Source organism: Gorilla gorilla, chromosome 23, assembly GCF_029281585.2.
Source record: "Gorilla gorilla gorilla isolate KB3781 chromosome 23, NHGRI_mGorGor1-v2.1_pri, whole genome shotgun sequence".
Lineage (NCBI taxonomy): Eukaryota > Metazoa > Chordata > Mammalia > Primates > Hominidae > Gorilla > Gorilla gorilla.
In genome coordinates this window covers 31635620-31662489 of record NC_086018.1, presented here as the reverse complement: position 1 = coordinate 31662489, position 26870 = coordinate 31635620, and the positions used below count along the sequence as shown (strand labels likewise).

Genomic DNA, 26870 nt, shown 5'->3' with positions numbered 1-26870 from the left:
TGAAGCTCTGTGAATTAGAGCTTGTGGGACCCAGACTCTCATCAGCTGCTGAGCCCAGATCCTTATTGTGTGCTTCACAGGGGCCTCACCCCTGCAGACTTTAGGGTTACCAGTCATTATATGGGGATCATCTTTCACCTTGGGGGCTTTAGCAGCCCCATGAGGTAATCATTCCTCAGTGAGTTTAGGCAAAGATCTGTCTGTTTTTCTAAAAGAAGCTGAAATGTTTTAAATTATTCTCCAGACTATGGATGTATTTATTAGCTTAGTGGGGCGTTTGCATTTTGCTGGAGGCAACATGTTTATAAAACTTGATGCTTCTCACCTGTATATTCTGGGTCCTAACTAACCTTACAGTATTTTAATGCACTTTTTCTATTGTATCTTCATGGACTGTACATAGTAACCCAGCAGTGAAGGCGTTTGCCAGCTATCTTTCCATATCCCACATTGCTGTTGGAGGATACTATCATAGCATTTAGACACACATTTTATTAGCTTCATATGCCTTCTTTGGGGCTTCTTCAAGGATGTAAATCCACAAAAATAAAAATGTCCTCTTTAAATTTCAGGCCCTGAAATTAGGGGATGTTATAGCTGGAAGGAACCTGGTGGTATTGTCACGTGCAGTGATTTTCAGGGCACCTTAGGTACCCTCCCTGTATATGTTAGTTACTTATTGCTACACAGCCAGGTACCCTCAAAACTTAACAACTTAAAATGTCAAGCATTTGTTATCTCATACAGTTTCTGAAAATTAGGAATCTGGGAGCAGCTTGGTTGGTGATTATGACTGTCAACCTTTAAAGAGATTACAATTAAGATGACATCAGGGGTTGCAGTCATCTGAAGGTTTGATTGGGGCTGAAGACTCTGTAACCATATAGTTTACTGACATGATTGGAATTCTCATTTCCTTAGGACTGTTCAAGTGTTCTCATAACATATCAGCTAGCTTTTCCCAGGGTAAGCAGTTTAAACAGAGAAGAAGTAAAAAGCTACAACGACTTTTATAACCTAGCCTTGGATGTCTTATACCATTACTTCTGCTGAATTCCATTGGTCATACAGCCCGGCTCTGACACAGTATAGGAGAGGCTGCACGGCATGAAAACCAGGGGGAAGGGATCTTTGGAGACAGTCTTGGAGGCTGGCTACCACACCATGGCCAAGGCAAGGGACCATATCTCTGCCAGCCCCCTGTCTGTAGTGGCCTCAGAGTAGCCTTCTCTTGTTGCATATTCTGATTTTTGTAAAACTTATTTTAGAAATTGTGCCACTGAGAATGACAACAACAAATAAAGATGCAACTCTCTCATTTTAAAAATGATGAAAGGGTCTTGCCTAAGGTTACAAAGTTGCAGCCACAGCCCAGATGATGAGTCAAGTGTCTCACCTCCTCATTCCTGTGTCTTTTACCCTGTTATCTGGGGAGAGGTGACAAGGCAGTGTCAGCATTTGATGGAACAGAGGGAACTGGGCACCTTGAAGACCTTCCTTTCAATGATGGGAAAAATACTATCCTAACCTTACTTGTAGGTAGAGGAAAGAGTGAGAGAAGAAGAAAAGAACTTGATGCCTGACATTTGAGGAAATTTGGGGCTCAGACCTTAGATGTAGAACGTTCAGCTTAGAATAAACTATAATTGTTATTATTATTGATGATTGCTGATACATACCCGTTACTTACAAGGTACCAGGCTCTAATCCCTTTACGCGAGTCATCTCAGTTAATTTGCCCAACAGTTAGTTGACATGGGGCTGGGCATGGTGGCTCATGCCTGTAATCCCAGCACCTTAGGAGGCCAAAGTGGAAGGATTACTTGAGCACAGGAGTTCAAGACCAGCCTGGGCAACATAGCGAGACCCCATCTCTCAAAAAAAAAAATACAAAACTTAGCTGGGCATGGTGGAGAACACCTGTAATCCCAGCTACTTGGGAAGCTGAGGTGAGAGAATCGCTTAAGCCCAGGAATTTGAGGCTGCAGTGAGCCATGATTGTACCACTGCACTCCGGCCTGGGTGATGGAACAACACCCTGAAATAAACAGTTGGCACATTTATTACTCCTCTTTATAGATGAGGAAACTGAGGTCCCAAGAGGTGCAGTTACATTTTGAAATGTGGGGAAGTTTGATAGGTGAGGTGAAGGGTCAGAGCAATCTAGAATGAAGGCACATTCTAAAAGCAAGAAAGCTTGATGAGTCATCTAGCATGACCATAGCATGGCGCTACACTGATCATTGTTGAGTGACTGTCTGGCTAATGTTTGTGGACTTTTTGGACCAGGCCGGTCTTCCAGAGGCCCCCATGATGGATCAGTATTGGGGTGTTGTTAGATAACCCACCTACCCCGGATATGATCTCCCTGTATTGATTACAATTCTCTTGACCCACCCCAAAATCGGTCTCATCCTTTAATGTTTTCTGTGTAAAATTTGGGTTTCTGTTTTCTCAGGTGGCTATGCTCTTTATAGCACAAGAAAGTCAATCCTAAAGCAGACTGGGATATGCAGGATAGAAAATCCTGGATGCTTCATTCATTCATCATCCATTTATGTGCCTTGTCCATGGAGGGGACACCAAGAGACTCCTTGTTCTCACAGCAGGCCCTGGAACCCATGTGGTCACACCTGTTCCTAGCTGAGCCCTGAAGGCTTGGCTTACAAAGCCAGGAGGTGGTGCATCTACTTCTGTTTTCTGCATAGTTGAAATAACTTTGTCTTTGCATCCATGGTTCAGCATTAAGAGTGGACAGATTTAGATGAGTGGTTTCCCAAATCCTGGAGGTTTGTAACATGATTTGAGAGGGTACATTTGCCATATGTTTTAAAAATGTTAATAGGTACGTATGTGTTTTATTGAGGCCATTACTGTGGGCTTAAAAGCAGGACCCTGAATTCAACCCATCACTTTGTCACAGACTAGCTGAGCCCTCGGACCTTGGGCAAGTTACTTAACCACTCTGTGTCTCACCTTCTTCAGCTTGAATTTGGGAAAAACCTGGATGTTAGGAAAATGCTGTATAGAAATTCTAAATCCCTTGTTTGATAGAGGCAGTGGCTGAGGATCCAAGAGGTTAGATAATTTGCCCCAAATCACTTAGCTGGCACAACTGTGTCATACTGGACCCCTTTTGACTCCAGTAAGGACAACACCGTGTCTCAGAGGTTGAAGAAGAGACTCAGAGCCAGTGAAGGAGACAGGGTTTATGGAGAACTTACATACAGGGGTGGACCAGTGACCGCAGGCTGAACAGCAGAACTGCTACCATTTGTAAAAAGCATGCAGTTGATTTCATGTTTTCACTTAGCAGTCTCCACCCTGCAACCATCACTTAACCAAAAATAAAGGGCCTCGATCCCCTGTACGGTCTGCATTCCAGGAAATGGGCCAGGGGTTCAGATTCCTTCATAGATAAGGAGTGAATCTCCAGATTGGCCACCGTGGGATTCTTTTTCTTTTTTTTTTTTTGGAGATGGAGTCTTGCTCTGTCACCCAGGCTAGAGTGCAGTGGTGCGATCTCGGCTCACTGCAGCCCTCACCTCCCGGGTTCAAGTGATTCTCCTGCCTCAGCTTCCCAAGTAACTGGGATTACAGGTGCCCGCCACTGCGCCTGGCTAATTTTTGTATTTTTTTAGTAGAAATGGTTTCACCATGTTGGCCAGGCTGGTCTGACCTGTGATCCAGCCGCCTCAGCCTCCCAAAGTGCTGGGATTACAGGCGTGAGCCACCACGCTTGGCCCGGGATTCTTAGCTCAGAACTCCAAACACACATCCTTCTTGGACCATAGGGTCATTCTCAGGAATTGCCTGGGTTATTGCTGTCAGGTCTGTCTGCCATTACAAACTGGAACCAGCATCCAGCTCTCTGGATTTCCAGGGCTTTTTATTATTATCATTATTATTATTATTATTTTGAGTTTTTTTTTGCAGTAGAAGCCTGTACCCATTCTCATCTCTTTCCATTTTTTCTCACCCTGAAAGAGTAACAAATTGCAAGGCCTTGGGACATGTGGTGGTAGCTGAAAGAAGAACGCAGCCTTTCCTTGTCTTGTCCAAGTGAAGAAAAGTGGTGCTCTCTACTTGAGAGGAATTGGAAATAGATTATTTGCACACCCTCGTACTCTCTCAAAATAATCACAGTTAACATCTGTTGAGTTTTTACTATAGAGTCTCTTCCAAGTGCTTCTGCTAGAGCAGCGGTTCTCAAAGTGTGGTCCCTGGGCCGGCAGCAGCAGTGTCGCCTGGATGCAGACTATTCTCAGGCTCCACTCCAGAGATCCTGGATCAGAAACTGGGGAGGAGTCCACACTGTTTTAACAAGCCCCTCCAGGTGATTCTGATGGATACTGGAGTTGGAGAGCCACGTACTCCATGTCCTTAACAAGCCCTTTAAGATTATGTCCCCAGTTATACAGATGATGAAGTCAAAGAAGGAGGACTCTGAACAGTGTCTTGTGCTGTTTATTCATTCAGGAAACATTAATAAGCATTGATTTATTAGGGGCACTTTCCTGCACTCATTTGTTTGATCCTGACACAACCCAATCGGTAGCTGTTTTTATCTCCGTTTTACGGATGAGGCGAGTGAAGCTCAGGGACACTAAATAACTCTTCCAAGGTCACGCGGCCACTTAGCTTCGAGGTTGTAGCTCCAATCGAGGTCTCTCTACTCTTGCTGTGGGATTTTCACACTACATTGCCCCTGCCTCTGACCCTCGCTGCTGCCTGTCTGACCCCGGCTGTTCGCTTCTCCCCAGCTGTCAGAGCATCTGTCCTCTGGGAGGTCTTGCCTGTCCCCCTCAATCCCACCAAAAGTCTGCAGCTACCATCCAGAATCTGTGCTGAGCCTGTCTTTCCATAGCACACCTGATGCCCAAGTTGAAATGGGTTTCGCCTCTCACTCTTTCAGTCTGTCTGATAGGAGATGCTTAACTGAATCGTGCCCCCAGGCAGAATGGGCCGAAGGGAGCACCAGGCCCTGTGGGCAAGAGAAGCAGGGCTGGCAGGGTGTTGAAGAGTTCTGCCAGGGCCACAGCTTGCCTGGCATCCCTTAGTTTGGTGTGAATTTCTTTTGGGACAATGATTTTTTTCCCCATATTTATCTGTGAAAAAACTGCCCCCTGAGGATTCTTTCCTGCTGGGAGGCAGAGCATGGAGAACTTTATTTTTCAGGTTTTCATGGAGGCTGACAAGCAAAGAGTCACAAGTCCAGGCTGGCCCTAATATCACTGGTTGCTCTTGTGTGGTCACTGAAATGCCTTCTCCTCCAAGATGCTTTCCCTGCATCGTCTCTTATCTGGGTGATGCTGGCCACTCTGGGATGCAAAGACACCCAGCTTGCCATCGTAGGAGCCTCTCATTCTCCTGTGGGATCTCCTGGTTAACTATCAAATTGCCTCCACACCTGACTTTGGGGAATGGGGGTTGTCTTAAAATTTATCTTTATTTCCTCCAAGCCCAGAACAGTCCTGGAACACTGGCAACTCTAAAAACATCAATGTTATGAATCTTTTCTGCAGGTTGTAAGACAAGGTCATCCCTTGACCCCAGTGGGGTCAGGAATGAACCCAGTTCACAGTTCTGCACTACCTTACCTGTATCATCAAGTACAGCCTGCAAGATTCAAAGTGTGCTGGGTACCATGTCTAGGATGACAGGAAATTAGTGGAAGCCTTAGCATTGCCTTAGAAAGAGCTTTTATGGTTCATTACTCAAGAGCTTTGTAAAGCTTTTAAAAAGTATAAATAAAATGTATAAATTCTCAGGTTTGTTACATTTGTGCCATTTCCTTTAGGGATCAGCAAGTATCTATGAATGCCTGAAAGTCTTCTGTGCTTTCTTTCCAGCCAACAGGACAAGTGAGATGCTGAGGAAAAGTCCTCAGTGTTGGTCAGGTCCTGGCAAGTTACTGCTTGCATGCTTAGGGGCTGAAATGATTCCAGGAGGGGCCAAGAGGTGTGGGCAGGGCTGAGGGGAGGCAACACAGAGGCAGGAAGGTGTTAAGAAACCCAGCAAGGACTGGAACTGTGGGATTGGGCCCCTGACAGGAGCCGGGGAAATCTGACCTCTGAGACCCCCACTGGTGCCTCCCAATGACCAAACTCAACCCGAAATCAGAGGCAAAAGGAGCCCACTTAACTTGGTCTATAAAGGTCAGACTCGACCAGGCGCGGTGGCTCACGCCTGTAATCCCAGCACTTTGGGAGGCCGAGGTGGGTGGATCACATGAGGCCAGGAGTTCAAGACCAGCTTGGGCAACGTGGCCAAACCCCATCTCTACTAAAAATACAAAAATTAGCTGGGCATGATGGCCGCATGCCTGTAGTCCCAGCTACTTGAGAAGCTGAGGCAAGAGAATCGCTTGAACCTGGGACGCGGAGGTTGGAGAGAGCTGAGATCATACCACTGCATTCCAGCCTGGGCGATAGATCGAGACTCGGTCTCAAAAAACACAAACAACAAAAGACCAGACTCTCCAGACACAGGACTGTTAGGAGAAGGGTAGAGAGTGAGTTGGAGGGGCAAATGAGAACATCATTCCATCCTCCATCTGGACTTTGTGACAGAGAAACATGAGTGTTATGTCTATACAGTCACGTGTTACATAATGACATATCTGTCAACAGTGGACTGCATTTACCACACTGCTCCCATCAGATCATAATGGAGCTAAAAATTCCTATTGCCTAGTGACATGATAGCCATCCTAACATCATGTGCAACACATCGCTCATGTGTTTGGTGATGTTGGTGTGAACAAACCTACTGCACTGCCATTTGTATAAAACTATAGCGCAATTATGTACAGTACATAATTGGCTGTGTTACCAGTGTGTGTATTTATCATACTATCATTATTTTAGTGTATTCCTTCTACTTATTTTTTTTAAAGTTAACTGTAAAACAGCCTCAGGCAGGTCCTTCAGGAGGTATTTCAGAAGGCCTTGCTGTCGCAGGAGATGACAGCTCCATGTGTGTTAATGCCCCTGAGGACCTTCCAGTGGGACAAGGTAAGGGGGTGGAAGACAGTGATATTGATGATTCTGACTCCATGTAGGCCTAGGCTAAGGTGTGTGTTTATGTCTTAGTTTTTAACAAAAAAGTTTTAAAAGTTAAAAATAAATAATTTTTAAAATAGAAAAATGCTTATAGAATAAGAATATAAAGTATTTTCATACAGCTGTACAATGTGTTTGTGTTTCAAGCTATGTGTTGTTATAAAACAGTCAAAAAGTTAAGAGCCAGGCACAGTGGTGTGCACTTATAGCCCCAGCTACTCTGGAAGCTGAGACGGGAACATTGCTTGAGCCCAGGAGTTCGAGGCTGTCGTGTGCCGTGATCATGTCTGTGAATAACCACTGTACTCTAACCTGGACAATATAGCAAGACCCCATCTCTTAAAAAAGAATAGACAGTTGGCTGGGCGCAGTGACTCATGCCTGTAATCCCAGCACTTTGGGAGGCTGAGGCGGGTGGATCACGAGGTCAGGAGATTGAGAGCATCCTGGTTAACACGGTGAAACCCCATCTCTACTAAAAATACAAAAAAATTAGCCGGGTGTGGTGGCAGGCGCCTGTAGTCCCAGCTACTCAGGAGACTGAGGCAGGAGAATCGCTTGAGCCCGGGAGGCAGAAGTTGCAGTAAGCCGAGATCACATCACTGCACTCCATCCTGGGCAACAGAGTGAGACTCCATCTCAAAAAAAAAAAAGAGATAGTTAAAAAAAATTTTTAATTTGTAAAGTAAAAAAGTTCCAGTAAGCTAAGTTTAATTTCTTATTGAAGAAAAATATTTTTTATAAATTTAGTATAGTCTAAGGGTACCATGTTTATAAACTAAGTGTACACAGTAGTGTACTATAATGTCCTAGGCCTTCACATTCTTTGACCACTCACTGACTCACCCAGAGCTACTTCGATTTCTGTGAACTGTAATCATGATGAGTACCCTATACAGGTGTACCGTTTTTTTCTCTTATATTATATTTTTACTGTACTTTTTCTATGTTAAGAGATAGAAATACTCACCATTGTGTTACAGTTGTCTACAGGATTCAGTGTAGTATCATGTATACAGGTTTGTAGCCTAGGAGCAGTAGACTCTAGTATATAGCCTATGTGTGTTGTAGGCTATACCATCTAGGGTTGTGTAAGTGGACTCTAAGGTTGCTCGGAAGACAAAGTCAACTAACGATGATAGGCTACTCAGAAGATATCTGTGTTGTTAAGCAAAGCATGACTGTAATTTCAGGTATAGACAGGAAGGCCTAGTGCAAGGACCAGTGGTCACTGATTCTGACATTCAGATCCCACCCTTTGGTTTGTTTGTTTGTTTATTTTTTGGTTTTTGGTTTTTTGGGGGTTTTTTTTTGAGACCGAGTTTTGTTCTTGTTGCCCAGGCTGGAGTGCAATGGCGAGATCTCGGCTCGCTGCAACCTCTGCCTCCCAGGTTCAAGCGATTCTGCTGCCTCAGCCTCCTGAGTAGCTGGGATTATAGGCACACCCCACCACACCTGGCTAATTTTTTGTATTTTTAGTAAGAAATGGGGTTTCACCATGTTAGCCAGGCTGGTCTTGAACTCTTGACCTCAGGTGATCCGCCGCCTCGGCCTCCCAAAGGGTTGGGATTGCAGGCATGAGTCACCGCGCACAGGAAAATTAGCCTGCAGTGATGGTGTATGCCACCATGTTGGCCAGGCTGGTCTCGAACTCTTGACCTCAGATGATCCGCCCACCTTGGCCTCCCAAAGTGAGCCACAGGCATGAGCCAAGACCCCACCCTTTGATAGGAGGAATATTGAATAGTTGTGACCATTTTTAATCTACCACACCAAGAAACTTAAAAACTGAACTTAATAGCTTCAAGCCCTAAAGTCACATGACAAAACCATTTTTGTGACCCCATTCTTTCAAGGATCGTTTATCTTTCTCCCTACTCTCCCCATTCCCACTCCAACCCCTGCCCCACTCATGGTTCACTTCTGTAACCCCAGATTTTGGAACACCCAAAACTCCTCTAAGAACATAGTCGATGCCACTGTGATTTTCTGCTTTCCCAGGGAGCAGGGCCCTGCTGCTATGCCTCCAGATGATGCATTTATTCATGGTGGCAGGTGTATTCGATGAAACTAAAGAGATTGGAAAATTATGTAAAATGTTCAAGAATGTGCATGCTTGTGCTTACATTTAATGGGCCCATTTTAAAAAGTCCCTGAACCCTGAAGCCAAGACAAAGTTTGATATCTCTGAGGCTGTATGTTTAAATATTTGCGATTCTGAAGAGCCTGATTCAGCGTGTTTTTCCCCATTCTCATCCCCTTCCCAGTTATGTCTTCCATGTGCAGGCGTTTTCCTGTTCATTTCCCTCATGATTGAAATGGTGACAGTTACATCTGCATTATAATCTTTCATCCTGAGTCTTTTACAGATATTATCCAGAGATAAGCAATGGTGTCTTTCTTTTACAGGTGGAGAAATTAAAATATGCATAAATTAGCCTGAAAAAAAGGTACCAGAAAACCCAGAGGGATCTGACATTGCTTCATTTTGCTTCATTTTGCTCCCTCATCCCTCATACAGGGTTTTCTAACAGCACTGCTCTTGACCTTTGGGGCAGGATAGGTCTTTGTTTTGGGGCTGTCTTGTGCATTGTGGGATGCTGAGCAGCATCCCTGGCCTCTACTCACAGATGCCAGTAGCATCCCCCTGCCCCCCACCCCAGACCCACCAAGTAGTGACAACCAAAACTGTCTCCAGGCATTGCAGATGTCCTAAGGGTTGGAGGTTAGGGAGGTGAATATGTCCCTGGTTGAGAACTACTGCCTTCCAGTAGAGCATTTGAAGATCCTGGGCATCAGGGACTGTGAATTATTGGTCTGAAGGACGGAGGGCCTGGGGCACAGAATATATCTTAAAAATCTGTTTCTGATGTACCACCAGGGTTAAGAATCTATTTAGGCGGGGTGCAATAGCTTATACCTGTAATCTCAGCACTTTGGGAGGTCAAGGTGAGTGGATCACTTGAGGTCAGGAGTTTGAGACCAGCCTGACCAACATGGTAAAAACCCAGCTCTACTAAAAATACAAAAATTACCTGGACGTAGGGGTGGGTGCTTGTAATCCTAGCTACTCAGAAGGCTGAGGCAGGAGAATCACTTGAACCTGGGGGGCAGAGGTTGCAGTGAGCTGAGATAGTGCCACTTCATTCCAGCCTAGGTGACAGAGTGAGATTCTGTCTCAAAAAAAAAAAAAAAAAAGCAAAAACAGTCTGTTCCAGAATTCAAATCCCAATTCTCTAAGCCTGGGTTTCCTGATCTGTGATACTAAAATGATAATACTGTACCTGTCTCATACAACTGTGAGCCTGAAATCTGGTAATATGAAGCACAGTGCCTGGAATGTCATGATTTGCTCACTACATACTAGCTTTCATGATGCTTCTCATTCCTCTCTTGCATCTCCCCTCCTCTTTCTTCTTGGGAGCAGGTATAAGAGCAGAGGTGGAGACCGTAGCACCCATCTGGGTTGGGGATTTGCATTTTGAATGTGGGGGTAGGATGCATACGGGAGCTGAGAGCAGAGTGGGGTGATGGTTCAGATGAGCCCTGGTGGGGGCCAGCATGGAGCCTAACAGTCAAGGGCAAAGGGACCCTCCATAGAGGAAGAGTAGTGGTAGAGTGATGTGAGGCTCTGAGTCCTGCTCATGTGGCAAGCCCATAATTGTAGGATTTCTGAGAAAATTAGATTCTATATGAAGCCAAGGTCAAGTTTCTCATACTGGGAATAGGTGTCCAAGTTGGGGTGAAGGTCATTGGGGTTAAATGGGTCATGGATGTGGATTGGAGGGTGTGGGATGGTTCATCCCTGATGGCCGAGCCTCCCATGCTGATGTAAGACAGTGGGGTGATGAAGGAGGCCTGGGAACCAGAGGACATTGTCACATCACCCTGTATGGGATGGACCCAGATATCAGAACTGCATTTTGACATGGCTGGTTGGGATAACAAGGTATCTGGAAGCCCGTGTCATGGGAGCAAGGGCTCTGAGGAGTTCTGGAAAAGAAAAGGCATCTCTCAGGTCCCCTCCTTTAATGGAAGTATTGAATGCTGGAGGAAACATCATTGTTCTACAATATGCCCAGGACAGAATGCAACTGGAGTGGGTGTTAAGAGGCAGGTTTCCATTCAAGGAAGGCTGTGCTTCAGTAGAAAGGACAAAATCCGGAAGTGTGAACTCTCCATTCTTCCCGAGGCTGGATAATGATGTCCCGTCGGGGATGCCCTAGAGTGGTGCTTTCCAATCTTTTTCAAGTTGTGCCACACATAGAAAATGATAATGGCTGTGATGCAGGAGGAAAATAGAAAAGTTGCCTAAGGATGCCAGCCCCGCCCAGTAGCTTAGAGGGCGTAAACAGATGAGTATATTTGTCACCTGTAATTCAATCGTGGCACACTAAGGTGCCTGGGCACTCCATTTGGGAAGCCCAGCTCTGGAGGACCTTTTTTGGTATCATTGGAATGTAGTGTGGTGGGCAGCATATTCCCCTCTTGGCATTGTTCCCTCACTCCTTAGCACCATCCTGCAAGACACATGTCATGACGCTTAAATGGCAGTGAGTCAGTGGACCCTGCAGCTCTCCCAGGGTCACCCTGAGTTCAAGGATTCATGTCTGAGGCCCATGCCCCTGGCTACTTAGTTGAGATAACCCCTTGGGTTCCCTTCAATTCTGCCAGTCTTCCGTTCTTTGAACTGTATCCCAGATGGGGTGCGGAGGTGTTCCTGTGTCCCCTTTGGCCCTTTTATTAGGTTGACCCTAACCCAACACATCTTGTGGGAACATTTCACAAACTCTCTGAGCCATAACTTCTTAGTCTGAGATCCCTGATTGTTGGTTCATACTTTCAAGATGTATTTCTTTCCTCTCTGTTTAACCAGTTGTCGTTGTCGCTCAGCTTGGGGACAGGAGACTCACTGTTTGCCTATTTGAGCCAATCACCATCTCTCTTGTCCCCAAAATGTAATTGGAAGGAGCCTTAATGGTTTCCAAATGATAATAGCTCCATAAGCCGATTAAAAAGGCCTTGATAAAACTGTCTTGAGTTATTTTCCACAGCTGCAGACAGTGTCCTTTGTTTTCTAATGATGCCAACAAGTAATCAGGGCAATTTTTCTTTCTAGTGTGATCTGAAGCACCAGGAAGGCCTCCTTCCGTCTGTCTGACTGCTCACCCCGTCTTCTTTTCTTCCCAGACAATCCACGTTGCTATTGTCTGCGCCGGATACAATGCCAGCCGGGATGTCGTCACCCTGGTCAAATCCGTCCTGTTCCATAGGTAAGAACAACTTCTGTGATGTGTGGGCTGAGGTCTGTCACTGCCTGCCTGTGTATTTGCTTGGGGAAGGGTTAAATAGGAGCAAAATTTCTCATCAATCATTCTAGCTGCCATAAAAATGTAATTTTTGTTTGAAACCGTGAGGAGATGATTGTGTTAACAATGTTTAATGACAGCGATTAGGTGCTGTCTTGCCATGTTTAGAATTGTAACTCTCAGACCTAATGCAATCTTGAAGGACACCTCAAATCTGATGCTTCAGTCTCTCTATCAGCTTCCCCTGCCTAGCATTTACCAGATCTCAGTTGTTATACATCCTTGTCGGTAGGTTGTGTTATGGATTGAGTTATGTCCACCACAATTCTTATGTTGAGGCCCTCATTCCTGGTACCTGAGAATATGACTGTATTTGGAGATAGGGTCTTTAATTAGATTAAAATAGGGTCATTAGTGTAGGCCCTAATCTAATATGACAGGTGTCCTTTAAAAAAAAGAGGAGATTAGGATACAGACATGTGCCAAACACAGACCATGTGAACATACATTGAGAAGGAGGCCATATGCAAGTCAAGAGAGCGGCCTCAAAAGATCTTGGACTTCTGGCCTCATAGACAGTGGGAAAATAAATGTCTCTTGTTTTATCCACCTAGTCGGTGGTGTTTTCTTATAGACAGGTTGCTTCCTCTATTCTGGTGTGGGCTGTCCCACTTTTGGGCATTTCTGACTGTGAAAAAGTCCTGCCTTAGTTAAACTATTTCCCAACCTGCGGATGATCTCCATTGACTCTCATGGACCCCCCATGGGAACCATCATCCTAAAGATTGGTTCTTCTTCTACCTGGAAGTGATAATGCCTCTGGATGCTCATCTCTTCTCCATGTGACACTTCCAGCATTGGCTTCTGCTTTCTCAGGGAACTTTTCTTCTGTTCCTCACTATTTTGATTGGCATCTAGACATACCCAGGGTCCTATCCAGAATGGTGTTCACGGTTCCAGCCAGTGTCCTTGGCTCTGCTTTAACACTCTTGCCAAGGGTTTGGATGAAGCTTATCCACAGCTGTAGCCAACAGCATGGAAACCTGTTGGGTGGATGAGTCAGGATCCAGGAGGCTCTCCATAGTAGGAATAATGGTGAAAAGTTTGCAGAGGTCAACTGAACAGAGATCAGTGTAAAATGCTGCACCTGAATCTGTCAATGGCATAAACAAAGATGGGAACCATGGTGAGCTTCAAGACCTACCAACCCTGCAAGGAACTGGGATTCGTCATTGGTTCTACGTTCTCTCTGTCTTCCAACAAGCCTATCTGCAGTCAGTGCTTTGCGATTCTCCCTCTGAGATAGTTTTCACTTTCTCCCCATTCTCTCCATCCCCACTGCAACTGATGTCATTCAGGGCCACCTATCCTCTCACCTTCATGTGTCCTTCCTGCTTCCCCAGTTTCTACTCTTCAGATCATCTGCTGTGATTCCAGAATGACATTTCAAACAGGCACATCTGATTTCTCAAAACCTTTTAGCGGCTTCTCCTTGTCAAGGGGTGGAAATCAAACCCTTTTACCATGGCACAAAGACCAGGTTGATCTCCATAGTGCTTTCTGTCTCCTCTTTTTGCTTTGACTTTGCACTCCAGCAGCTCTGACCTGCTTGTAGCTCCCCTCTGCCCCCATAGCGTGTCCGGCCTGTTGTGTCTGGTTATGCTGCTCTGTCTACCCATTTCTCCCTCCTTCTCCATTTCCTCCCACCCTCACCTTGGCAAACTCCCTCTTAGCCTTTAAGACTTTACATAAGCATCTTTTCTAACAGGAAGCCAACCTTCTGCCTGGGTTGGGGTTTCTCGTCTACCAGCCCACAATACCCCCTGTGCTTCTTTCCATCATTAGATTTATTACATTATATTTTATGTATCTATTAATGACAGGTCTGCTGTAGCAGAAGGTGGGCTTTCTGGAAGACAGAACCCATGCCGTCATTTTCTGTGTCCCTAGTATCTTAGCAAAGTAGCTGACACGTATTACACGCTCAATAAATGTTTACTTATTTGACAAGTCAATCTGGGAGAGTTCATTAATAAAGAACGTGAAGATATGTATTCAATCAGTTAATTAATGTATCCAGCCCAGACTTAGTTCAGTTCCACATTCATGACACTATATTGCTGAGTGATTGTCAGCACTTCGTTTTGCCTTATTTTTATTTTTTATTTTATTTTTTTTGAGATGGAGTTTTGCTCTTGTCGCCAAGGCTGGAGTGTAGTGGCATGATCCTGGCTCACTGAAACCTCTGCCTCCTGGATTCCAGCGATTCTCCTGCCACAGCTGCCCAAGTAGCTTGGATTACAGGCACCTGCCACCACACCCAGCTAATTTTTGTATTTTTAGTAGAGACTGGGTTCCTCCATGTTGGCCAGGCTGGTCCCAAACTCCTGACCTCAGGTGATCCACCCACCTTGGCCTCCCAAAGTGCTGGGATTACAGGTGTGAGCCACCGCCCCCAGCCATTTTAACTCTTTAGACTTTAGGTATTTTTTTTTTTTTAAATCAGTTAACTTTTGCTGTGTGTCAGTTCACCCTAAAACTTAAGTGGTGTAAAACATTTACTTATTAGTTCAGTTGTTTCTACTGGGCTGACCTGTGCGGTTCTTCTGCTGGGCCACTTACGTGCCTGCAGCAAGCTGGCAAGTTAGCAAGCATCAAATTCACTGCCCATCCTGAATGGAGAAGTGGATAGGAGAAGTAAGCAATCAACAAATAGATAACAGTTCACCGTAGAGGCTGTCAGTTCTTCCTCGTAGCGCTGTCCAGTTGGAATTATGATTTCAGTTGTATATTTGAAGAGGAAATGGAAACACCAAATAAAGAATGGCCAAATGGGGCTTGACCTACTGTCTTCTGACCTGAGGTGAGATGCCCTTTCCACATTGTTATTGTTTCTCTGCAGTTTTGAAGGCTCCTTTCAGTACTACGGCCTTCATCCTGTGGCTTAAAACCAGGCATTTTGTACACTAAGCATTGAATGAGATGAGTGGTCTTCAGACTTTTATGTATTTACTACTTGGTGCCATGATGTATCAGGTCCCTCCCTGATTTAAAAAAAAAAAAAAAAAAAAAGCCCACTTTCTAGAAAAGGGCCTTTGCATGATGTACAGGTATTCAATTACGCTATTTCTCAATTATGGCAAAGTTAAAGGTCATAAAAACCTCTGGCGTTGTGTATAAATTTTATTCCTGTTGCCTTAGCTGCAAATCAGATAATCTAATAGCTGTTGAAATTGTAAGAATCCTGTTGGGTGTAAACTTTTACTCCTACAGTAACTGTGCAGCACAAAGATGTTAAATTAAAAAATAGCGGTAGTAATATTATTAGCTGCTGATGGCATGTCATACTTTTAAGGTGGCGTGAGGACTTGAGAAGAAAGCAAATCCTTAGTATGTGCTACGAAAATTCTGCATCCCGTTTGTTATGCTGAGCGCCTGTCTACTCCAGTGGGCATGGCACTAGGTTCAGGAGGCCAAAGAAGAAACCCAGGGCCAGCAAATGAGACGTTGGGTTTAACTGGGGGCTTACATATATGGGGAGAGATTCCAGTGGCAGCGGGCTGGACAGATCTGCCTTACGTACAGCCCAGTGGCAACAGGCTGGTCAGGAGAACCCCAGGACCCAGTGGCAGCAGGTTGGGCAGGAAAACTGCAACTACTTATGAAAGGCATGCAGTTTATATAACATTTTTGCTTAGCACCTGTGTTAGTCCATTTTCATACTACTATAAAGAACTGCTTGAGACTGGGCAATTTGTAAAGGAAAGGGGTTTAATTGACTCACAGCTTAGCATGGCTGGGGAAGCCTCAGGAAACTTATGATCATGGCGGAAGGTGAAGCGGGAGCAAGGCATCTTCTTCACAAGATGGCAGGAAGGAGAAGTGCTGAGTGAAGGGGGAAGATCCCCCTAGAAAGCCATCAGATCTGGTGAGAACTCACTCACTCACTATCATGAGAACAGCATGGGGGAAACCACCTCCATAATTCAGTAACCTCCACCTGGTCTCTCCCTTGACACATGGGGATTATAGGAATTACAATTCGAAATGAGATTTGGATGGGGACACAAAGCCTAACCATATCAGCACCCTTTCCCTAACAACCTCCAGTGGGGGTGGCACCAGGAGATTGCCAAGTAGCACCACTTCAATCACCCCAAAACTCAGGGCCTCAATTCCCTGTATGGCCTGTATTCCATGAGACAGTTTGGGAGCTCAGATGTTTCTTATAGACAAGGAATGAATCTCCAGGTTGGCCTCTCCTGGATTCTCCAGTTCAGAACACACATTCAGGTACGTCTGTCAAACAGGGTCATTCTTAGGGTATGCTTAAGTTATTGCTGTCAGGTGCATTTCCCATACACCATTTTAATGACTACTGACCACCTTGGACCAAATTACCACAGAAGTTCCTGTCATCCCTGAAATTATACAAATGGGAATGATTCTGTGAATTGATATGCTGGTGATGAGTTGAGATACAAGACAAAAGGACTTTTGAAAGACTTTCGGCTCAGAAAGTCCAGCTATAAATAGCTTCATTGCTTCCCAAGCACATTATGGGGATTAACTAATAATACATGGTTATAAAATACATTGACAAATGAAGTACCTTACTAATGTTAATAATAATATAATAATAGTGGTGCAGGATGCTTCTTTTGGCTTTCACTGTTAATTATAGTAATTAGATTTATTTTCCAGACAAGATTTGGTGCAAATTTTCATTTAAGGCTTGCTTCATTACATCAAATCAGTTTTACTTCTGCCATATGCTTGATGACATATTTCAAAAGATAGTAAAAGAGTAATATAGACACACTTGCACACTAATGCCAACGCTGACAATTGCTGCGACCTGTTGGAGAGAAATTAATACAATGTGGGAAGACGTTGACCCAGTATGACCACCGTAGGGACTCTCCCTTAAAAAGAGAACCCTAACAATAGAAAAACCTTTTATAAAATATTGCTTTATAATTATAAAATTGGATAATACTTAAGAACAGAATAAATAATGGAGCATTCTCTTATGGTAAACCATGTACTCAGTTTTGAAAAGTATGGCATACCATGAAGCAATGCTTATATAAAATAAGCGAAAATATAATTTAAAATGGGATGCATAGTATATATTTCAGTATACACACAATGCATATATGTGACATGTACACATATACAGGATCAAAATGCAGACTAGCAGAAAATACACAAGAAATAGGACTTTTGCATGTTGTGTTTGGGTGGTAGAAATAAAGGTAATCTTGTTTTTTTTTGAGACAGAGTCTTGTCCTGTCTTCCAGGCTGGAGTGCAGTGGCCTGATCTTGATGCAATCTCAGCTCACTGAAACCTCCACCTCCTGGGTTCAAGCAATTCTCCTGCCTCAGCCTCTTGAGTAGCTGGGACTATAGGCATGCACCCACGCCCGGCTAATTTTTTTTAGTGGAGATGGGGTTTTACCATGCTAGCCTGGCTGGTCTGGAAGTCCTGACCTCAGATGATCCACCTGCCTCGGCTTCCCAAAGAGCTGGGGTTACAGGTGTGAGCCACCATGCCTGGGCGTAATCTTGTTTTTGTTTTCAGTGTTACATATATTTTTGGTTGTGTCAGCATACAACCTCTACGGTGAAGAAGAAAGATGGATGAGAAAAATATATACAAATTATAAATGACAAAGGTTTGTTTGTTACCCAGTAGAAAATAGCACAATACATGTCTGTATCACCTAGACGGCAGGCTATTCAGAGGAAAATTGGGGGGAATGCCTGTGACTCCAATCCCAGTTGCAGATAAACTGGGAAATATTGCTGCTCTTCAAGGAAACTAAACTCTTAGGGAGCAGAGAAAAGAAATATTTATTTAGCAACTAAGTGTTTACCTCCTGGGCAGGAAAGTGGATCAGCTTGTAAAAATTTAATATTTGTTTGCTAGCATGATCTGCTTTCACACTCTACAGCCTTGTTGGCAGGATGAAGCTGGGTTATTTGCCTTACTTTGCATATCAAGTAGTTGTTTTTGGTTTTGTTTTTTTAAACTTCACTTGTGCCCCTGAAGGACATGGTGAATAAAAGAGCATATTCGTGACCAGTATCTGCCTTTAATTGTCTTATCCCTTATTCAGGCTTGAATTCATTGTAGAACTGTCTGAGTTGTGCATAGGATTTGAATAAAACAAAGAAGCAGGCCTAGGTTCCGGTTCTGCTCCTACCAGGCCTGAGCTGGGTGACCCTAAGCACGTGCCTCTACATCTTGGAGCTTTGGCTTGTTTCTCAACCTGCCTTAGAGCCCCGTTTTGAATATGGGAATATAGGCTGTATGCAATACTTGTCTGTATTTTATTTATTTAACAAATACAAATGTAGCTCTTGCTCTGTATCAGGGTCTGTTCCAAATGTTTTCCAGATAGTAATGCATTGATTCCTCATATGCCTTCAGGAGGTGAGCACTATTATGATGTCCATTTTACTCAGAGTTAAACTAAGGAACAAGATGGTAAGTCGTGGCTCAAGGTCTCAGTGAGAAGATGGGCAGAGCCTAGTTGGAAACCAGGCAATCTAGCTTCAGAATCTGAGCTTCTCAACAAAAAGAAGTTCTCATTTTTAGTATCATGCTTCTTTTTTCTTTTCTTTTTTTTTTTTTTGAGACAGAGTCTCACTCTGTCACCCAGGCTGGAGTGCAGTGGCGCAATCTCGGCTCACTGCAAACTCTGCCTCCCAAGTTCAAGCAATTCTCCTTCCTCAACCTCCCAGCTATCTGGGATTACAGGTGCCTGCCACCACACCTGGCTAATTTTTGTATTTTTAGTAGAGATGGGGTTTTGCCATGTTGGCCAGGCTGGTCTCGAACTCCTGACTTCAAGTGATCTGCCTGCCTTAGCCTCCCAGAGTGCTGGGATGACAGGTGTGAGCCACTGTGCCCGGTCTCATTATTCTTACTTTTACTTTTACTTTTCATTCTGGGTGATAGTGTAGACGTTGTGATCTCCATAATCATTTTGATGCAGGATTTTTTGTTCCTTAGCTCAGCTAGGTCTGGGTTCTTGTCTCGTGACCAGGAAGAATTAGGCACACAGACACTCAAAGAATGAGCAAGATGGGAAGTTTTATTGAGCGATGAAACAGCTTTTAGTGGGGAGAGGATGCGGGGTGATCCCCCTACTCAAAGGCAGGAGAGTTCCCAATATAGCTGAGCTCAAGGCTTCTTATGGGCTCAGAATAGGAAGTGCATGCTGATTAGTTTGTGACTATGCAAAAGAGGTTAAAGCAAAGACACCACACAAAGGTGGGCATGATAGTGTAGAAAACCAATTAGGAAAGGGTAGATATGTGTAAAATAGGTGAAGGATGTGGATTAATTAGGGGAAAGCACACCAAACAGGAAGGCGGGTTCTCAATCCAGTTCAAGAATTTACCCAAGACTGTTTCTGGCTTGAAGGTTGGATTTCACTGGGGACCTGTTCCTTTCTGCCTAGGCATTTGTCTGCCTTTTGCCTCTATTAATTCTCACCCCTTCCAGGTATGTATTTTTGAGGTGTTAAGTGTAGAATCAATACAGGTTTTAAAGGCCTGGGCATCAGTATTTCTAGTTAAGTCTTAAGAAAATAGCATAGGCAGGTGATATCTTTGAACAGGTAAGAGATCAATGGTATTTGGTCATACCCATAAATATTAAAACCAAAAGGAACTGCTTTTTATAGTGCAGATGTTAAGCTTCACATGGGCTATTGTATTTGAATGTTATCCAGACCTGGTGCCATTATCCCCATAAACAGATGAGGAAACCAAGGCTCAGGGAAGTTAAATAGTTTGTTCAAGGTCACAGATGAATCAGTCTCCAACCTGGACTCTGCCAGCCCCTACAATCCATGCTGCTTTTACTGCATTACAAGGCCTTTTGATTTTTCTTGAAAGTTGCTCTGTTCTTCTCTTTTGGAAAGCTTTTCTGATATGGCACTGACTTGTCCTTGAATCTTCCCATATCATCAAAGGCACTTGGCCACTCTCAAATGAAGGACTCACTGAAAAACTCTCATTCTGGCTGCGGTGATTTTCTGAAATGAGTCCTATTAAATCTGTAAGTGCAACAGATTCACTGAGAATTCAGGTTGCTGTCACACGCGCTCTCTTTTCCTAAGATTGCCATTGCATTGTAAATTTAATAATTAAAGATTATTTCAGCTCAAATGTCCTTGTATATTTTAATGAAAACAGGCCCTAGATTGCCTTGGAGGGACTGTGGCACATTCCTGACAAAATAAGAAAGAAAGGCAGGAAGAAAGCAATGGCTTAATCATCTTTGCCTCTTTGTAGTAACATATTTATTGCATCTCAGCCTGGAACAAGGGAGCAGTTAAGGAAACCAGAGAGAGCAGAAGCGTTGCTCATTAAGAGTGAAGTCTGCAGGCTCTGCTGGAGAGGAAGCACACACTTGCTTCCTTCTTTGGTGTAGAATTGTGGTCTGGTCTGTCTGTGGACCACACTTGATGTCTGCAGCGATATGTGGGTTGCAGTAACCCAGGCATGCTATGTGGGACCACTCTGTATTAAGATGTGTACCCAAGCTGGCCTGGCCAGGCAGAAGCTTTTTCTAAGGGGCCTCAGGCAATGCTCGCAAGTGTATTTATAACTGGTAGCTGGCATAAAAGACTATTTTAGATGTTATACAAATATAAAACTAAATAGCCTTGAATCATATATTGAGAAAATTATTCCTCTGAATGAGTTTTTATTATCTGCAGTTGGTGAAATTCTCTTTGGTGTAAATATGTCCTTAACATCTGTCTAACTCTTGCTAATCTCCCTTTGAACAAAAGAGAATAGGATGTAGACTCATAGGCTTTGGCTGATTTTGGAATTTGCAGGGCTCTGTCATTAAAACTATTTCTTACCTTCCTGAGTTAGGAACCAAATGTGAAATAAGGCTCAGAAGTCACGCATATAAAGAATGAAATAAGCCTCCTTTATTGCCGTTAGTCTTGAGTATAGAATGTTCTTTCAACTGTGGCCACAAATAGAGCTCTCACTTATGTCTCCATGAATTGGACTTACCTCCCGGTCAGAGGCCAGCCTGGACAATTGCAGGGTTTCCCACATGGGCACACCATTTACTGCTTAGCACATCCCCCTAGGGAAGGAAGCCCAGAAACAGAAGCAGAGCAGGCCTCCTTCCCTCTCCCAAATACGCAGGTCAGACCAACATTCCAATATTTACCTATTCCTCTGAGATGAATAAGTAAATATGATAAAATTTGCTCTTTAAAAGTGTACAATTTAGTGGTTGTTTAGTAAATTCACAGAATTGTGCAACTATCCTCAGTATTTAATATCAGAGCATTTTTATAACCTTAAAAAGAAATCCCCAGCCCCAATACTACTCATTTCCTCCTCTTCCCATCCCATAGCAACCACTAATCTGCTTTCTGTCTTTTTGGATTTGCCTGTTCTGGACATTTCATGGAAGTGAAATAATACAGTATTTAGTCTTTTGGACTGGCTTTTTTCATTTCGCAGAATGTTGTCAAAGTTCATCCCTGATGTAGCATGTATCAGTTCTTCATTTATTTTAATTATCCAGAAATACTCCATTGTATGAATATACCCCATTGTATTATCCATTCATCAGCTGATGGCCATTTCAGTTTTTTCCACTTCTTTTTTTTTTTTTTCTTTTGAGACAGAGTCTTGCTCCATTGCCCAGGCTGGAGTGCAATGGTGTGATCTCGGCCCACTGCAACCTCCACCTCTTGGGTTCAAGCAATCCTCCTGCCTCAGCCTCCCAAGTAGCTGGAATTACAGGTGCCTGCCACCATGCCCAGCTAATTTTTTAATTTTTTAAATTTTTTTATTTTTTTGTTTTTGGGAGAGACAGGGTTTCGCCATGTTGGCCAGCTTGGTCTTGAACTCCTGACCTCAGGTGATCCACCCACCTCAGCCTCCCAAAGTGCTGGGATTACAGGCATGAGCCACAGTGCCCGGCCATCCGCTTCTTGACTATTATGAACAATTCTGCTAAGAATGTTCCGTATAAGCTTTTGTGTTGACATCTGTTTTCATATTTTTGTAGATATTTTTATTTTTATGCTTAATTTTTTGAGAAATTGCCAAACTGTTTCTCCTACCAGCTGCTTCATTTTACAGTTCCACCGGTAACCATTGAGGGTTCCAATATCTGCAAATTCTTAATCACTGTTTGTTATATATCTTTTTTATTTTTGCCATTCTAGTGGGTAAGTAGCTTATTGTGGTTTTGATTTGCATTTCCCTAATGATTAATGATGTTGAATGTCTTTTTGTGTGCTTGTTGGCCATTTGTATATCTTCTTTGAGAAATGGTTATTTAAATCCTTTGCTCAATTTTTATTGGCTTACTTGTCCTTTTATTGTTTGAGCTGTAAAGTATCTTTATATATTGTGGATACAGGTTGCTTATCAAATATATGCTTGAAAATATTATCTCCCACTCTGGTAGTTTTTCACTTTCTTGATCATGTCCTGTGAAGCACAAAATTTCTTCCTTTTTTTTTTTTTTTTGAGTTTTTCCTTAACACTAATTTATTTCATATGGTTCTGAAGTTGGGGCAGTCTGAGATCAGGGTGCTGGTCTGAGATCGGGATCTGGTAGGAATGGACCCTCTTACTGGTTTGCAGATGGCCACCTTCTTGCTGTGTCTTCACATGGCAGACAGCAGAAAAAGAGAAAGGGTTTTTTAAAAATTATTTCAGTGAAATCTGTTTTTTCTTTCATTGTTTGTGCTTCAGGGACCATATCTAAGAAACAATTACCTAACCCAATATTAAAAGATTTGCTCCTGCATTTTTTTCTAAGTGCCTATGTACGTAACTTCCAGGTAATTATGTCAAGCTGTGGGCATTTGAATCTCTTTGGTAATTGCGTCAAACTGAGGGCATTTGGATCTTTTTGGTAATTATTCATGTGTTCATTTATTCATTCTTTCCTTAAACAATCACTGAATATTTCTACCTGTAAGGGGCTGTAAAAAAAAAAAATCTAGGGATAAGATTCTTAACAAAATAAAGCACCCATGCTAAGATTCCATCTAGCAGGGAACAAAGAAGAAGTAAATAGTCGATTATTTCAAAGATCTGAACTAAGGTTTGAGCACAGACTCAGCTGGAGCCACTAAGAAGGGCGTCTGACACTGTGGAATGGCCTCCTCAGAGCTGTGGTGTCTAACTTGAGAACAGAAGGCCAGGCGCAATTAGCGGGGTGAAGCGTAGATGGTCCAGGAAAAGGCGACAGCATGGGCACAAGCCTGCCAGGAGAGCATGCTCAACCCTGGAACTGCACCCGAGACCAGCTAGATGCTGTCTAAGCACTGGGGTTGTAGAGAGAGTAAACAAGAGAGGAGGTACTTTGTGAAGCTGGAGAAGCTCTATCCTCCACAGCTGACAGTCTCATGGAGGGTAGGAGGTAGTCTTGGAGGTTAACATGGAGATTTCCAGTGATAATAAATGCTAGGAAGAAATCTGACAGGACAGTGGGATGGAGAGTGATGGGGGAGGTGGGGCTGCGTTGGATGGGGTGACTGTGGAAGGTTTCCCTGAGAATGTGGCTGTTGACTTTATTCCTGCAGGAGGAGCAGGAGCTGGTCACAGGCAGAACTGAGGGAGAAATGGCTGGAGTGCAGGGTTTAAGGAAGGGGTGTGAAGACATGAGCTTTGAGGGTCAGACAGGGTGAGATCGTTGAAGGTCTTTTTTGCTCCATGCGAGAGGCTGGGGCTTATATATTGTACAGCGAGCAAGGGGTTGTGTGATTACATTAGAGCAAGCGTATGGCTTAGGGGCTAGAGGATATATCAGAGTGAGTTAGAGAGTCAGAAAAACAGTGAATATATTCATGAGAAAAAAGAGTGAATATATTCATGAGATATCCCCAAGGTTGGATAGGATAATGAAGCTAACATTTACTAAGTCCTCACTTCCTGCCAGTCCTTGTTGTAAGTGCTGCATACGTTTTAGCTCAATCGATCTGACAATAACTATAAGGTAGGAGCTATTGTGATCAAGCCCATTTTGAAGATTTGGAAACTGAGACTCAGAGGTGAAGAAGCTTTCCCAAGGTTCAACATTTGTTCATGACAGAACCACGTTAAGAAAAAAAAAAAAAAAAACAGGCAGTTTTGCTTTCAAGACCCAGCTCCTAACCATTAAGCTAAGCTGCCTTTCAGGACTTGAGGTTGATTGAGTGTGTGGCATACAGCTGGGGAGGTGGCCCAGGGCACGCCCCCATTTCTAGCTTATGAGGCTGGGTGAATGAGGCACCTTTAACCCAGGCAGGAAATTCAAGGGGAAACCTGTGTAAGGGGCCAGGAGAGGGAAAACTGATTTCTGTTTTGGAAATTGAGGAAGCCACTCATCCATGCAGTCCTGCAGAATAAACAAAAGCCCCTCCTTACTGTGTCAGGTGGTGCTCTGGGAGCTAGGATGCAGCAGTGAATGCAAGACCCAGTCTCTGTCCCCAAGGAGCTTACATTCTAAAGAAGAGACAGGTCCCAGACAAACACTCCACAAATCATTAGAAACTTGGTGTGTAGTAGACGGGCGTGTTGGCCCATGTCTGTAATCCCAGCTACTCAGGAGGCTGAGGCAGGAGAACCTCTTGAACCCAGGGGGCGGAGGTTGTGGTGAGCCAAGATCGCGCCATTGCACTCCAGCCTGGACAAAAAGAGTGAAAACTCTGTTTCCAAAAATAGAAGAAACTTGTGTGTAGTAGCACTGTAATTGGGTGCTTCTTGATTCCCAGGGACCTGTGGGATGTGAAAGTGGGGCCATCTGGTTGACAGTCAGATTTACAGGTTAAAGCTCAGGGCAACTATCTCGGCTTACACAGAAGCTCCAAGAAAGGTGGTCTGGGCAGTATTTTCATGTCCTTGTGCCATGGCTTGGTGAGCGTAAAAGGAAAAGGCCACTGTCAGGAACCGCAGTCTGGGCCCAAATTCTTATGATGGTACCCAAAGTGGAACATTAATGGAACCCCTCAAGCATGCTGTCTGATAGGAGTCAGACACAAGCTGCTGACAGTTAGCCCGCCTTTGATTGCTGAGACAATATCAGCAAACTGCCAAGGTCTTGGTTGTCACCTGGGCTGAGGGGCTCATGTGTTTTCTGATTAAGCATTTGTATATTCTCAGGCAAGCTAATGAAACCCACTATTCCCTTTGACAATGCAGACACCTAGTATTGCCATAAAGGTGAGGGTGAGGTTTCTTTCTGGATTTACTCTGCCTTCTGGACAGAAGCTTTAAATAAACCAGAGGCAGAAGAAGATTGAAGGAGGAAGCCCCATCCTAATGTTTGTAGCATCTTTCTTTAAGGGCTTGCTCCTCTTACCCCACACTGGTCCACCTTCTGCTCTGTAACCAGGTTAAAACTTCCCAGAATTATAACTTCTATTTGCTGCCTGCTGAGCCTCCAAACCTTGTCTGGCTGTTTCTCTTAGAGAATGAAATTTGCAGTTCCTAGGAGCTCACACATTCTAGCCCAGTCTGTCCTGTAGACGTGGTCTCTCTTTTTTTCTTTTTATCCTCCCTATTTCTGGCATTAAGTAGGTGTGCAGTAAATGTTGTTGTATGATCCACCCAACTATGACTATTGTTCTTTCACAGACCTGCTCTGTACTTTACCACCTTTGTTCCTTTCTTACTCTATCAGAGTTGTCCCTTGGTATACAGAGGGGATTGGTTCCAGGAAACCCACGTATCCAGAATCTGCACATATTCAAGTCCTGTAGTTAGCCCTATGTCACTTACCCCTGTTAGACCGTTCTTGTGTTGCTATAAAGAAACACCTGAGGCTGGGTGCTGTGGCTCATGCCTGTAATCCCAGCACTTTGGGAGGCCAAGGCAGGCAGATCTTGAGGTCAAGAGTTCAAGACCAGCCTGGCCAATGTGGTGAAACCCCCATCTCTACTAAAAATACAAAAATTAGCCGGGCGTGGTGGTGGGTGTCTGTATTCCCAGCTACATGGGAGGCTGAGGCAGGAGAATAGCTTGAACCCGGGAGGTGGAGTTTGCAGTGAGCCAAGACCATGCCACTGCACTCTAGCCTGGGCAATAAGAGCGAAACTCTTTCGCTGGGGGTGGGTGGGGGGAAACTTAAGACTGGGCAATTTAGAAAGAAAAGAGATTTAATTGGCTCACAGTTCTGCAGGCTGCACAAGCATGGTGCCAGCATCTGCTCGGCCTCTGGGGAGGCCTCAGGGAGCATTTACTTATGTCAGAAGGGCGAAAAAGGAGCAGGCACATCACATGGTGAAAGTAGGAGCAAGAGAGAGGGTGGGAGGTGCCACAGTCTTTAAACAGCCAGCTCACATGAGAACTCACTCAGTATTGTGAGGACAGCACCAAGCCATTAGGGATCCACCCCCATAACCCAGACGCCTTCCACCAGGCTCCACCTTCAACGCTGGGGATTACATTTCAACATGAGATTTGAGTGGGGGAAAAATATCCAAACTATATCATTCCTCTCCTGGCC

At 44.1% G+C, this 26870-nt stretch overlaps 1 protein-coding gene across 7 annotated transcripts in view; it reads left to right on the top strand.

The window, feature by feature from the left end:
- Positions 1-26870, top strand: part of LARGE1 (LARGE xylosyl- and glucuronyltransferase 1) — a 759370-nt gene that overhangs the window by 284623 nt on the left and 447877 nt on the right. For all 7 annotated transcript variants that reach the window (XM_055375362.2, XM_055375363.2, XM_055375361.2 and 4 more), the window contains one exon: positions 12255-12337. In XM_055375362.2, coding sequence (XP_055231337.1) covers positions 12255-12337 — 83 coding nt within the window. The remainder of the gene's footprint in view (positions 1-12254; positions 12338-26870) is intronic.